The following is a 16,156-nucleotide window of genomic DNA, read 5'->3' on the forward strand; positions in this document are numbered from 1 at the left end:
GCTATGCATTATTTTAACACATCGGTGCGGCTTTTTTAGTACAGCATACGTGTGTTACTTTTCTGCACACCATAATGTGGTAAGGTGTATTGTCATGATAAGGAGTTTAATGAGCAATGCGAATGGGAACGGTATCAAATATGTGTAAAATCTGCTTTGACTGTAAAATCATGCAGAGAAAACAGAGAGGTGCACTCTTAAGATGCATGCAAGAGCGACACCTGAATGCATCTGCGGAGAAATCTGCGGGAGCGTCTGTGCGCCGAGTGGGAGTTTATTATGCACGATCGCCATCTGGCAGTGAAGGTTTCAAACAGCAACTCCAACAAAACGTTTTTGGTAAAGTATTGCCCTTCTGTTATCACATGCATCTAATGTAATGTATAACGCATAGTGTCAGAATATGGTTCCTTATGCTGGCATGCATATCGGAGCTCCTTTTGCATGCTAAGAGTCCCTTTTAAAGGTTTCTCCACAGTGCCATGCTCAAATGATTCTACATGGACTCTGCATGGGGCTGTAAGAACCATTTAACTATCTCATATAAGGCTCTAAATCAGCATTATTAGGACACCTTTTAAACAGCACATAGGAATCGTTTTTGTAATTTGCCATGTTTTATTTTATTTTGCCATATTATAAGATCCCTGGAGTTATTGCGCTTTTATATGGAACTATTACTGTAGAACTAATACTTCTTTCACACATTCTCATTTTTGTATTTTATGTAGCCTTTATATTGTCGTAATATTATTGAAGGATTAATGCGCTTTGTTTACCTAATGCACTTTTTTAAAACACATTTCGAATGCACATATTTTTTTGCATCTCTTTTTTCCCCTCTTTATTTCTTGTAATTTCACTTATGTTCATTTATTTATTCTTCTCTCCAGTATTTGAGCAACTGTAACTAACCCAATTTGCCCCCGGGGATCAATAAAGTATTTCTGATCGTGATTCTGAAACCCAGCCAAAGAGCCCTTAAAAAGCCTCTGCTTTGTACAGGCAGTGAGTTAAGATTAATATTATTCTGTGAGGCGGATGGAGCTTTTCAGTATGTATAAGAAAAAAAACGTGGAATTAAAGGCCGGTTGATTGTTGCACTGTTGAATTCATCAAACATTTCTCAGTGTTTCCAAGTGGCAGTCCGCTCTCTGACCGGTGGTGGTCTTTTGTGGAGGGATAAAGCAGATTGGCCTTGGGGGGGCTCCCAGCTCTGTGGGTGCCCGTCAGTCACACACAGCTCAGAAATAACTGAGCAGCGGACGTCCAGCTATGCATAGTATAGATGTCCTGCCGCTGCCATAGCATGCTGGGTTAATAATAGGAGCGCGGTTGTCAAGCTATTTCAGAAGGGGGGAGTGTCGGCCTATTCTCATTGGATCCGTTTTATCCGAGAGTTTCTCATGAAGTACGAGTGGGAGGAGAATTTCCAGCAACGGAGGATATCAAAAATAAACCCCCTCATGTCCACGGAAGACCAGAAAGTATAAATACCACCGCGATGCCCAGACTTCAGGGGTGCTGGTGAGTGGTAGAACAAGATTTAGCTTGGCTAGAGAGTTAGAAAAGATAACCAGAGCAGACTGACACCAAATACCAGACATAGTTTGACCAAGACTGACATTTCAGCACTGGAAAAAATAATATTTTGATTCGAAAATGATCTTTGCTTTTTGAGAAGATCCACTTCGATCAGAGACGCTGATAGGAGACGCGCAAGGAAACTTGCCCGAAAATAAGTGGAACTTTAATAAATTGACTTTATTTTATATTAAAAAAAAAAAAAAAAGCATTCTTGAGTGCAATTTCCATTGCAGAAGATGTGTTCCACAGCGTGTTTTCTCTTTCTATCCTTGTGCGTAATCAACACAGCACTTTCCACTTCTTTTGAGTCAGAGGATATTGTACCTGTTCGGATAAATGGAAGAAGCAGCGGGCGGTTTTGGAAAAGAAGCGAGGAACTGCCGAGTTTTATTCTCAGCGCATTTGGCACAGACTTTACTCTCAATCTGATGCCAGATACCAGCTTCATAGCACCTTCTTTCACTATACACCGCATCAGCGCCAGAGATTTTGGCGGTTTACGCAGCGCCTCAGGTGCCCAACCTTTCCTGGACTCAAATCTCCAGAAAATAACCAACCAGACAGAAGAGACCGAAGGGCATCTGAGAGGCTGTTTTTACTCTGGGAACGTAGACAACAACCAGAACTCGCTTGTTGCAGTCAGTTTGTGCTCCGGCATCTTTGGAACATTCATAACAGAGGGGAAAGAGTATTTGATTGAGCCCAAACTGCGCGGCTCGGGGCCGGACTCTGCTGAACAGCTGCATGTCATCAAACGGAGGACATTCACCCAAAGTCACAATGTTCCCGTTATGTTCGACCACCCGTCGGAGGAGCCACGAGCAGCGAAATACGAATGGGAAAATTTTACGCACGGCGGCGGTGACGCACGGAGGGAATCTCGCCGGAGACGTTTTGTATCCGCGCCACGGTTCATAGAGACCCTGGTGGTTGCAGACGCATCCATGACCCAATTCTATGGAGATGAAATAAAGGTCAGACCCGAGCACGCGTCACGTTTATTCGATCGGAAGCAAACAGCAGTATAATATGAAATTTTAAGATTTTACTATGTGGGTTCTCACAGCTATAGATGGGGCGTAAATTAGATGTTCTCGCTCTGCATTTTTCATATTCAGTCAGGTAAAAGTACAATTTCATAGCCTCAAAGAATAAATTTCTTTGTGTGCCCTTTTGGAAAAGCTTGTGTGTCATTCATGAATGAGGCCTCTGTAGCAACAGACAGACAGACAGACAGACAGACAGACAGACAGACAGACAGATAGATAGATAGATAGATAGGTACTTGGGTCCAGGTGGTCTTGGTCTGCATTTCATTGAGAAAACCTGGGCGAAAATGGGTGGGCTTGCCTGTTTTCCACAGGCTGAAAAAGAGGTCAGGGGACAGAAATGCCAGCAATGCTGATCCACATTCCACAGCACTTGGTCACCATTTGGCAGTAAACCTCTCAGCATCATCCAAGGAAGCCTCAGAGTATCTGTTTTTCATTGATATGACACACTGTTTACTCTATCCATCCTAAATTGCTCATACCCCAGCTAGTTATATTATAGCCTTGCTTAGATAAAGTGAAGGGAAAACGCACAAAGAACGTACAATGACTGTTTGAGATATACTGTCATTCATTCATCTGCAGTGGGCCGTGTGTGGGGGTGTCTTCATGTGAGTCAGCTGCTGAAATCATCTTCCATGACTAATAACAGTCATACCTTGTTCCTTACAGGACTAAACAACCTAGTTAGAAAATAACTAGGACAGCCCTCCTCCATTCCACAATCTGTATACTGTAGCCAAGCTGTAGTCTGTTTGTACTTAACAAGCTCCTTGCCTGCCAAACAAAGTCTGTGCAGTATAGAAAGGAGTGAATCACAGTCAGTCAGGCATGCTGGATACAGTGGACTGAGGTTAGACTGATATGTGGGGTTTATATCCACTTTTCTCACCCATCTCTCATAGGGTGCAGTCTTACTGATTATGTATTTAGTGTAGAAGAATTCAATATTGCAGTAATCGTCAGTGCAAAGCCCCAAATTGGTTGTAAAGCAACATTTTGACGTCAGTGTTCCTTCGCTCGCCTCTGCAGCCGAGTGCTGTCCAAGTTTTTGAAATGCACCGTCCTCTCTCCTCTTCTCTCCGCAGCACTATGTCCTGACTCTGGTGTCCATGGCTGCCCAGCTCTACAAGCACCCCAGCATAAAGAACTCAGTGAACATGGTGGTGGTGAAGATGCTGGTGGTGGAGGATGAGGAGGTCGGCCCGGAGATCTCCAGCAACGGAGGTGTGGCTCTGAGGAACTTCTGCTCCTGGCAGCAGCTCTTCAACCCACCGAGCCAGAGGCACCCGGAGCACTACGACACCGCCGTGCTCTTCACCAGGGAGGTGAGGCTTCATCGGGGTGGAGTTCATACTGCAAATGGGTCTTTCTGCCTAAAAATCAGGTGTGGTCCAGTCAGTGTCGTCCACCTCTGATGTAATGGATTTAACTCTAATGTGACATTTTGAAACAGCAGCAGTGGTAGCAGTAGTTAGTGTACTAGTGACAGTATTAACTGAAGTACAAGTAATGACAGAGCTGGTAGCAGTAATAGTAGTTCTAGTAGTAATAGTACAGCAGGAGCAGAAGTAGTGGTGGTAGCAGTAGCAGTACTACTACTAATAGGAGTAGTATCAATAGAGATAGTACTAGTGGTAGCAATGACATAAGTAGTAAGTAGTGGTAGTACTATAACTAGTTGTAGTAGTAGGCTAGTAGTTGTAGTAATAGTAATAATAATAGTGTAGCTATAGTAGCAGTAGTGGTAGTGGTGGTGGTAGTAGTACCACTAGTAGTAGTAATACATAAGCACAAAAGTAGTTGTAGTAGTAGAAGTAGTAGTGGTTGTCGTTGTAGTAATAGCATGGTAGTAGCAGTAGTCGAAGTAATGACAGTGATAATATAGTATAGTAATAGTATTAGTAATATTATAGTCGTAGTAGTACAACTGATATACTGTAATAGTAGTACCAGTAATGATAGAGGGAGTAGTACAGTAGTTGTAGTCATTGTAATAGTAGAATAGTGGTAGTAGTTTTATTTTCCTTTGATGAGTAAAAAGTCTTTTCAATCCAAGAATGAAATTCCAAGGAAAACGCTCCATACTTGTGATTTTTCTTTTTGTAAGACTTTGGCTCTGTCAGCTATTGGATTTTCAGTCCAAAAATATCAGTATCAACATTCAAAAGCGCATCTTGGCCCTCAAGCCCTCATGTTTTCAGCACTTAGATGTGGTGAGCTGTGATAATACTTGGACTACTTTTCACCACATCACCGTTTGGTAGTGATATAAACACATGGCATGACGTGACGCATGCAATCTGATGAACACTAGCAACTTTTTTTTTAATAGAAAGTAGGCAGTTCACTCACCTCGTGCATATTTGTTCTTCATTCATGCAGCTGGGACACAGGAACGCAGAGTGAGAGGGGCGGGGTCGTGGTGTAATTCAGTGGGGGCACATAATGTGGTTTCAGAGGCAGGAGATTCAACCACATAACATGGTCAGATAGTTACTCTTTGGGGTGGTCCCAGCTGGAAATGAACCCCTTAATATGGAGAGTCAGCCCTTTCACGCAGAACAGGAGAACAGATATAATGAGGTGAGATTACAGGAGAGGAGATGAGATATGACAAGATGAGACAAGATCAAATAAAACTTTTCTTGCTCTGACCCAGATTCCCCAAACAGGACTGGAACAGAAGCTGAAGTCAGTCCAAGTCGAGCTCTTTGAGCGTGTTAAGGATGCTGAAAAAAGATTAGAAACACAGAATAGTCCTTTCCAGCAAGGTGAATATCTGAAGAGGGCAAGCCCAGTCTCAGATGACAGACTGCATGCCTTATGGAAGCTTCAACAGGAAATAAGTTCATGAGTCCTTAGGGTTCAACTTGTATTTGGGACATTGTGCTGTAGTTGGCTGCCTCTTCCATCTGGTATGTGCATGCTGACAAGGTGTTGGCCAACTATGCATAATGCCGGTATCTTTTATGTTATTAGATTTCTATATAGGTGCCGGGTCACCCTGGTTGCTGCTCAGCCTGGTGACAGGCCTGACATTCATCTGCCTACCAAATGAAGTTAAAGTTTGAGGCATGTAATGTGATCCCAGGACAGAAAATTATGATTAAAACATATGGGCCTGCAGTCTTTGGTTGGATTTATTTAAGGGTCTGTTGAATGGGAAGCCATTATTCAAAGTAAACCCACTTTGTGTTTGTTTTTCCATTTCCGCGGAGATGTGCCTTTGAAAGACGGAAGGCTAAATTTAGTGCTGCCACAAATCAGCCTTGACATGGCAAAGCCACTTAAAAATGGCCAGGGCTTGAATGTACAGAGGAGCCGGGTTTGACCTGGCAGCAAAACGTGTGCCATATCCTCCAGTCACAAGGGAAGGCCGCGCTACTACTTGTTGGCAGCAGAAATATTTTGCACATGCATGATTGCAATGTGTGTGCATGCGTGTGTGTGTGTGTGTGTGTGTGTGTGTGTGTGTGTGTGTCTGCCTCTGTTTTTGTCTTCTCATCTGTCTGTTTGTATATAAGCATGTGCAAATGCAATAGTGTCAACTTGTGTCTCTATGCACACGTGCATACATGGTGCTGGTGCGCCTGCGTCTGTACACAAGGCCGTGCCTGACTGGTGGCGCTGCAAAATAAGGTGCACAAACACATGCTGGGCTGCATTCAGCTGCAGCTCCAAGTCCAGATGTGTTCTGAATCACAGAGGGTTATGCCTTGTGGTTGTTTTGGAGGGGCATGGGTGGGTGGGGGGTCGTTGAGGAAAGACCCAAGACGCATCCATCTCCATCACACAGAGCCAGGCAACTGACAAGAGGAAAATTTGTTTGAAATCCATTTCTGATACACCACACTGTTAATTTTCCCACATCACAGGCCATGACAGCTGCATGTGGAGTATATTTGTTTGCTGGCATTTTAGGAGGGAACCGCTGGAAAACATGTTTTCTTTTTTTGGGAGGAAAACAAGCTGACACAAATAGACATGATGATTTGCCAGGCCACGTGATTAATATAACAGTCACTTGAGACTGTCCGCATACCTACTATTTTTACTTACTATTAAAAATTAAAAACATTTACAAGGAGAGTCCACAATGGCAGATGTTTCTAACCACATTTCCCTTACTCCCTAAAGAGAAATGGTCAGTGTGGTCCACCTCTTATATAATAATATGATGCAGTTTGATTGATATTTATGGTAGAATTTATTGATATTACACTGTCTGTCTATGGGAAGATTTAACCTAAGTTAATTTTGATGCGTGAACATGTTTCATTGTCATTATTATGTGGGGATTTCCATGGACAGTGTTAGTGTCCCATGGTCTAATTTGCGTTCCAGAGGCTTTTCCATCCTGACAGCGAAGTAACAGTTCTAGGTAAAATACTGAATACTTGTAATTCTTGGCATGGCAAAGATCTAATTTAAAAGATTTTGAGTATCGATTATTGGCAGGTTCAATAAAAAAAACCTCATTGTGTCCCTGGTCATCCTTTTTCCATGTTTGATGTGTTTTTGCGTTGTCTAGGACATCTGTGGACACCAGAGCTGTGACACTTTGGGTGTGGCCGATGTCGGGACGATGTGCGATCCCAAGAGAAGCTGCTCCGTCATCGAGGACAACGGCTTGCAAGCTGCCTTCACTGCTGCACATGAGCTCGGTTAGTTCTGTTCAGTTTGGCTGATTTGGTGTAGATATAGCCTTTAGCTTTGGTGGAATATTTTTGGCATCAACACAAGGTTAATGAACAAACAGTTACCCTTCATCGTCACCACCCGTCTATTCTCGTGGGCAAGTTTTATCCTGTATAGCTAACGTCATTTTTAATCATCCGTAGTCACAGTTTGTGCTTCTGAGAGTCTACAGATGTCATTTTTTCCCTTGCCAGTCATGTGTTGGCTTCTCTCCCGCTGTAGGTCATGTGTTAAGTATGCCTCATGATGACTCCAAGACCTGTGAGAAGCTGTTTGGGGATCTGGGAGGACATTACCTGATGGCTCCTCTGTTTGTCAACCTCAACAAGACGTCGCCTTGGTCTCCATGCAGCGCGCTCTACATCACCGAGTTCTTCGACAATGGACACGGTAGGAAACATTATTATTCTCAGTGGCTTTGGATGGAAGTGTCAAACTACCACGACAAGCGGCCACAACTATCAAGTTCTGCACAAAGGATTATCAAATGACAGAATTAACCCATCCAAATTAAACACAACAGGGAATGCTACAGTGCATTTGCTGCACACCTCAAAGCTTAGCACATCAAATCCCTGGCGTTGCATGATGAGTAAATCAAAAACTCAACAGCCGCTGGTACTTGATCTCTTTCTGCCTTGTAGACATTTTGCCAATATGGATGTCTGCCATTGCATCGTGGCTTGCTCTGTTATTAAGGCTGGTCCCTCTCTTTTACCATTACTGCCCTGCTTTAACATGTTGCTCCCTGCAAATTACGGGTTGTGCAGAGGGTTTACCTTAACATAGATTACCACATCTGCTCTTTCCACATCCTCCTCTCCTGAGTCTCCCATTCTCGCATTCTCTTCCCCCCGCCCTGTCTTGCCGTCTCTCTCCGTCTTGTGTTTTGCATCATGTTTTGTTTGTATCAATGATAGACCTATCAGTGAACCTTCTTTTCCACTGAGTCATACTATGGACTTTTTCCTGTTCTCCACCTCTCGAGCCAAAAGCAACAGCTGGTGTCAGCAAAATATGTTCTTTATCAGTTGGAAAATGTCTCCAAAGAAAACTCATGTGGCTGAGAATGTTCATTCCACACTGCAGACGTCAGTGACAACCCGAGACAAAAAGCTTATTCAGTGCAATAAAAGATCATTAAAGAAACAATGAATAAATTCAGTTTTAGAAAGCTTGTCAAATATCCAGACTCAGAATACTAGGCTGCCCATAAAAGTGTATTGTATTTGTTAAATCCAAATTATTCATTTTTATAGTTGGGTTATAACTTGCCCAGAATTTTTTTCCCCTGTTGTCACACCCCATACACAAAGAGAAGCACGTTTACAATTTACAATGCCACCATGCACAACCAAAAACTATTTTGCTCCACAATATACCCACTTATCCAGTGACTCACAGCAATGCTTTCTAAACCACAGGGGATTGCCTGCTGGATGCCCCGGAGAATACCATGCCACTGCCGAGAGAGCTGCCAGGCACCACATACAGCCTGGACCGACAGTGCCAGCAGATCTTCGGAGAAGAGTTTGTCCACTGTCCCAATACCTCAGACAGCGACGTTTGCAGCCAACTGTGGTGTCAGGAGGATGGCAAGATGCACTGCACCACCAAAAACGGCAGCTTGCCCTGGGCCGATGGAACCCCCTGTGGCCCCAATGGGACCTGCCTCCATGGAGCATGCATGGCCACCGAGGAGGTTATGCAGCCACTAGTAAGTTACCTACTATACCTGAAATTTCGCCTATCATGATAATTTGCTTATTTGGTATTCATATATAATTTTTTTTTTTTTTTTTTTTTTTTAACTTTTTATCAAGCCATTGGTTTCCATTCATTCCACTACGATATGAAAATGAATTTTAAGAGACTTTAAACTTTCTTCACACCAGTATTCCATCACTGTAATAAAGTCCTCCACATTAGTTTTTCTAAAAGCAACAGCATTGTTGTGTTTTGATGATTTGACATTTGGCATAGTGAAACAGTCCCTCCACCAGGAAATAGACCCTGGGGAAACATTTGCTTTATGCCACCACTTCTGAGTGGCGGTGACTTTGTTGGCAACAGAGGCAGAACATTATAAGATGGCTGTTTCAATCAAAAATTCATATTTGGAAATCAAAGGATTTTAATAATATGTGACAAAATCTTTAGTACCTCCACATGATTTGCAAAATGTTTTTTTGGGTAAGTTGTGGTAAATGGACCAAACATTCAAAATCACTGGTATGGTCCTTTAATGACCTCTATGAGCAAACAGTCAAACGGTACAGCAAAGAAAAATAGCATATAAAAAAGCATCAACAAAATAGAATGCAAACAAGAATAATGTAAAAGTGGTGTGTACAAACTTGCACTTGGCAAGTTCGCAGTTTGGCGCCCCCAAGTGGCAGATTGAATTTTTGAACGTTTGTGTCTGGTAGAGATGCTGAGGAGGCATCCCCTGAATGTAGTCCAGCTCGCTGCCTGTTTAGTTTGTGTGCTCTGTGTATTTATTAGGCTACACATAGTCACTGGTGTTTGGAAGGCAGCTGGTATTTTGCTTGTTAGTATCTGTAGTGTTTGTGACTTCCTGTATGTCAAAAAAGACTTCTCACCAGTCACCATACCCGGTACCAGGATTTCATTTTGGAAATAAGAGGGAATCTACAGTGATGCAGATAGTGGGGATGTTGCAGCCCTACGTTGTGATCAAACGGGTGTGTATTTACATCAAATCTTACCTAGTGAAGCGCTAAGTAGAAATTCATTAATTAAATAAATGTTAAAAAAAAAATATATATGGATCACAGCGCTATTAGGAAATGGTGAGTTTTGATTCTAGATGGTGCTTTTCTATATCACCCCAAAGAACCCCTGGTTGTTTCAGTCCTCAGTTTCAGCCGGGTTGCCTTGATATCTTCTCCTTGTGTTATGATCACACATCTGTTTATGAACCCAGACGTGCTGGCAGTTAGGAGACTGGCTGGTCCAAGCTCATAAAACCTCTGGAAAGGACACCCGTGCACACACACATACACATGCACACACACCAAATACTTTTAGCTGTGCCTTACAAAGTTGCAGCATGGCAGGTTCCACTAGTGGTGAGTGACACATGTGGCAGGAATGTGGGTAGAGACAGACAGCAGGCGCGTGCCGAACTTCAACACAGATTTAGCCTGGAGTCGCGGCACGCCAACACACTGTGCGGCCTCAAACCCAGAAGCCCAGACTGTGGTTTAGACTGCACAGCTGAGATTGCCTTTGGCACTGAGCGCTAACCAACTACTTTGGGTTTTCTTTATTTATTTTTTTCCTCCTCGTTTTATTTGATTTGATTTATTTATTTATTTTCCGGCTACGTTTTACCGCAGGTGGTTGTGGACGGCGGCTGGAGCTTGTGGGGACCGTGGCAGCAGTGCTCCAGAACATGTGGGGGCGGGGTGGAGTTCTCCTACAGGGAGTGTACTGACCCTGTGCCCCAGAATGGAGGAAAGTACTGCGAGGGACAGCGGGTTCAGTACCAGTCCTGTAACACACAACCCTGTGACAACAAGGACGGTAAGTCCAATTTTTTTTTATTCATAATTACCTCTAGCGTTGAGCTGATATGGATTTACATGTTTGGACTGAAGCTGCTGATAGCAAATATTTTGTGCAGATATTCAGTCTATTTAAATATTACCATTTTTATGCCAGAATTTATTGTGTGAATCATCTGAGACAACATTTAGACCATGTGACACTTAAACACTCCATTTAAACTCAGGCTAATAATAATAATAACAATGGTAATTAAAAAATAATGGCTAATTACAACAACAGTCACAGTGGCAATAGTAATACACATGTTCATGCATACTAGTGTAGAATCCAGTAAAAATGTTGGATTCAATCAGCTCAAATTAATTGTTTCCCATAGACAGCACAGTGTTTATCAGTTATAATATAAATATGTAATCAGTCAAACTGCCTCACGTCAATTCTATAAGTGACTGTTGTCTGGCGGTTTTGTTTAATGAATTCACTTCAGTCTGTTAAAATGATCGATTGGAATGTGTTCAATAGTCCACTATAAGCAGATTGGTTTGGATTATCGTACACAGAGCTTTATCATGTCTTTTACTTCCAGGAAAGAGTTTCAGAGAGGAGCAGTGTGAGAAGTACAACAGCCCCAGCTACCTGGACCTCAACGGCAACATGAAACAGTGGATCCCAAAGTACGCTGGGGTTTCTCCCAGAGACAGATGCAAGCTGTTCTGCAGGGCCAGGGGCAGCAGTGAATTCAAGGTGTTTGAAGCCAAGGTACATGAATTCAGCACCACAGCTTGTACACAAACATTTAGCTAGCACAAGCATAAAACTAATACTATGTTCAGACTGCAGCTGATAGCCCTAAATCTGATTTTTCCCCTCACATGTGACACAGATCTTATGTTTTCTAATCAGTGTCAACAGCAAAAAGCTACCCAGAGTCACATTTTTTCAATACCACATATCTGTATGGTACAAAGTCAAATCCTGAGGCATGAGACTTACAGTAAATGTGACTTGTATTTGAACACTCAGAATAAGGATTTATCTGCATTGCTATGATAATACGTTAATTTCCATCACTGAGATAATTGCCATAATTTGGTAGCTTGGCTGAGCCAGTGTTGACGTGAAGGACAAGTGAGACACAACAATGAGACTTGAATGTGGAGATGAATTCAGCCAAAACTCAAATTATCATGGCATGACTGAAAAGTGCTGGGGACAAAAACAGTCGTCATGTTTTTATGGTTGTTACTCTGTTCGTGCATGTCTTTCGTCTGCAGTGTAAAACAGCTATTGAGTCAGTGCCCTCTCGTCATGTCCCTGCAGGTAATCGATGGAACGACCTGTGGCCCTGACACCACGTCGGTGTGTGTCCAAGGCCAGTGTGTGAAAGCAGGCTGCGACCAGGTGATTGGATCCAACAAAAGAGTGGATAAGTGCGGAGTGTGTGGAGGAAATGGCCTGACCTGCAGGAAGATCACAGGTTCCTACAATAAAGCCACGTAAGTTATCTAAAGAGCGACAACACGAGCAGCATGTAGGAATGTACAAATCAATTGCAATCAATGTTCATTAAGGTACACTGTGGTCAAGATCCACCGAGACTGCTTCACAGGGACAGTTGGTGCTTTTTGTGCCTCAATCCCTAGAGGTAAACATGCAAGTTTTTGGTCTGTGGCACAAACAAAACCCCCAAAAAGGACAAGGAAACTTTATACCATGGGCTTTAGCTGTTAAACTAATCCACCAAGGCTGACACCATTGTGCCCTCAGGTTCTCTTGGATCTGATCTAGATTAGAGTCCTCTCGCTTGCCCGCATGGCTTGCTGATGATGATGCTGTGTCTTGCAATAATGCAGCCATTTTAAATGTACAAACCATTTATGCAAGCTATTTGCAATATTCATATGTGTGACAGTCATCTGTAGACAGATTTCTTTGGTGAATTTGGACCTGAGTATATGATAACTCACCAATTTAGCAATAACATGAACAACTGTAAAGGCACTGTATTTTAGACATGATTGTAACTGGAGCAACTAACAATGCTTTAATTTTTAGATTTCCAACATTATAATAACCAATATTAGGAGGTTAATGTGTCAAAGTCACATACCCAGGCAGTAGATGCCTCCTTCTGCTGCTAGAGTGATCATGTATAATAGAGAGGTGCTTGGCACATAAGTAAGGGCCAATGACAATCAAGTAAGAAGCACGATCAGGTAAAAACAGTGGTGGAAGATGTAGAAATGTACTCTGGCAATTGTAGGAATGACTGTTCATATGGTATTTACATACAGAGGGTTTTTGACAAAGTAATTAGAAATGTGGATAATGATGACCAAGCAGGTAGAAGCAAATAACAGAACTGCCAGAACAATCTAATAAATTCATAAAACCCCATGATTTTACTGCAATGCAGCCTTTAAAACCAAGAAAAGACACCACTTAGGCTATATCATCATTTTATGATATTCAAAATCTCATCAATATCTGTTGCATGTCATGATGTCAATGCAATATCAACAAACTGGTCTCACTCCCAACTTGCAAATCAAGCCACTTGGGCAGAAGTCCCAGTGTCATAGGTTGGGAGCTGAAAGCAACCTTGGGCATCCGAATTTGGACACACAAGGCTGCTCTCAGCATCTACTCCTCTGTATTTAATGAGTTGGAGCGAGAGCATGCTGATATGGATATATTGCCCAACCCCAGGATGTATAGAATCTAAATCCAGGTTTTCGTGTCTTTACCAGTTATGGATACAGTGACATAGTCACCATCCCCATCGGAGCAACCAACATCGACATCAAACAGCGGAGCCACCGCGGCATCAAACACGATGGGAACTACCTGGCTATAAAGAGAGAGAGTGGTGGTTACATCCTGAACGGTAACTTCTCCGTGTCTACGGTGGAGCAGGACATTCCTGTGCTGGGTGCAGTGCTGAAGTACAGCGGCTCCTCCACCACGCTGGAGAGGATCCAGAGCTTCGGACAGCTGCAGGAAGCCATCACCATCCAGCTCCTGGCCACCGCAGGGGACTCCAACCCTCCCAAGGTCAAATATACCTTCTTCATCCCCAGAGATGTCACCTTCAACAAATCGAAGGACAGGAAAAGCTCATCGCTCTCTCTTCATATGATTCATCCGTTCGGCGTGCCCGACTGGGTGCTGGGCGAGTGGTCTGAGTGCTCCAAGAGCTGCGGATCCGGATGGTCCAGGAGGAACGTCGAGTGCCGGGACAACGCTGGCTTCCTTTCCAGCCATTGCGATAAAGACCTGAAGCCCACTGACATCAGGGCTTGTGGCGACCTGCCCTGCCCCATATGGCAGATGGGGCCGTGGTCAGCCTGCTCACGAACTTGCGGGCAGGGGGAGCGCCACCGCAGTGTCTTCTGCATAGACTACACTGGGAAGACTGTGGAGCCGGAGAAGTGTGACCCCAACAAGATCCCCGAGCCGGTCTCCGGAGAATGCCTCAACCAAGAGTGCTTATGAAGAACATGAGCGCAGAGGACCTTCTGAATGGGTTGAAACAGTGAATTTGTAACAAACCCCTTTTGTGCCTCGCAAAATTGGAGAGGAATGACTGCACTTACCACCCAGTCGCATCGAGTCATGTCCAGGGCATCTGCCAGAATACCGTTTTGTTGACATTTGACAACCACTATTGAAATTTGAAACAATGGAAATCTACCTCAAGATGTACATGTGATATGTGTAGATACTAGATGAAGGTACTGTGTGTGTGTTTTCTCCAGAAAGGGAAGTTTTCTGGTCCCACTCTAAATGGAGAATAACTTTATGAATGAAGTTTGCATCTGATATCTGGCCACTGGTATAACCTACAGTACATGTTTTCCTTTTTCTTTCTGAGTTAGCTGTCATTTAAAGTGGGGCTAGTATAATAGCATGAAACCTGCTGTCAAACACCAACACAGTGTAAATATACCTCCATTCTGCTCCACAGAACTCAACCCCCTATAAAGCTTTGATCGAGCCATTAATGTAAGTTATTAGAGTAGGTGCATAAGATGGATAAATTGGGATTTTAACACCCTGGGAAACTCCCTCCTGTTTGATTGCTTCTATTTTCTGCACACATATTCAGTTACCTAAATGTGATTTGCATTAAATGATTGCAGAGGTTATGTTTTTATCCTACAAATTAGCATGATTTTTATATCTTGGAGTGATTACAGATTTGTGGCATTTATGAGTAAAACCTTCCGACGACACGAAATCTAAGACTACCTTGGATGTTAAAATGTGCCAGTTGTTGCTTGTGTCAGAATAGATCCCTTTTGGGACAAACTAGGTGTGTAGAACTTATACAAATCGATAGGACTTGAGTTTACACACTGTGTAAAATGTCTAGCCGAGGTAAAGACGGGACAGTAATCCAACAAATCAAACAAACCCATGACACAGAGAGCGTTTCCTCTGCTCGGTAGGCCTAGTTTTATTTTAGCCTTTTCCCAGGCGCACTGTAACGCTGTTTAGAGACACGGTGATACAGTATGCAGTAAAAAACAATGTTTCTTTGGAGGCGTTATTACTAAGTTATAACTGATAAGAATAGTATCTATCTGTGTGTATGGAGCATAATTAATTTTATTAATTTTCAGACCTTTGTTTTTATGTTAATTCATCATATGCAAGCGCTCACAACTGTTTTCAGATACCTTGTATGTATATTTGATTCTTCATTCCAGTTGTTAATTTACATGTTATAAAGCAAAAGAGATGAAGCATTAGGCCTATATCCCTTCAGTGAAGGACCATATTATTTTATTATTACAGCTTCCTTTTTAAGCTATTTATTTTTGTAAAGTTTTTACCTTGGACATGTAATTAACATTTCAGATGCTGCTGTCTTTGAGATTTTTATGTCTATAGAAATGGTCAAATAAACACATTTATGTCAATACTCGCATCTCTTATTGTGCCCTCTCCCCCATAAAGAAACTGTGTTCACAGTTCACAACCATAACAGTGTGAACAGGTTTGTACTTTGAGTTTGTGCATCTTTTTGTCAGCCTTGTCGCTTGATGATGTTCTCCTCCAGATCAGTGTGGGTATGAGTGGGACACTTAAATATTTTTTGTAATCAAAGGAAACTAGCCTTTAACAATCATTAAAAAAAAAAAAAATTAACAGCATGCACTGAAATTCTTCATTAGGAATAACCCCTTAAGATGTACTGTATTGTTTTCAAGCAGGTCCTCAATGACAATAATACAGTATAAACACAACTGGATAAAAAAAAAAAAAAAAATTAATAA

The 16,156-nt window shown here is 42.5% G+C and overlaps 1 protein-coding gene across 1 annotated transcript; it reads left to right on the forward strand.

Annotated features, from left to right (window-relative positions):
- The first annotated feature begins 1,680 nt into the window (after positions 1-1,680).
- LOC115370718 (A disintegrin and metalloproteinase with thrombospondin motifs 8) lies at positions 1,681-15,799 on the forward strand. The gene is made up of 9 exons (XM_030067860.1): positions 1,681-2,561; positions 3,728-3,967; positions 7,174-7,306; positions 7,563-7,730; positions 8,765-9,057; positions 10,703-10,889; positions 11,461-11,633; positions 12,195-12,370; positions 13,625-15,799. Exons 1-9 carry the CDS (start codon positions 1,824-1,826, stop codon positions 14,367-14,369), a joined length of 2,853 nt encoding a protein of 950 aa, XP_029923720.1. The 5' UTR covers positions 1,681-1,823; the 3' UTR covers positions 14,370-15,799.
- Positions 15,800-16,156: the final 357 nt, after the last annotated feature.

This window comes from Myripristis murdjan, chromosome 13 (genome assembly GCF_902150065.1).
Source record: "Myripristis murdjan chromosome 13, fMyrMur1.1, whole genome shotgun sequence".
Classification (NCBI taxonomy): domain Eukaryota; kingdom Metazoa; phylum Chordata; class Actinopteri; order Holocentriformes; family Holocentridae; genus Myripristis; species Myripristis murdjan.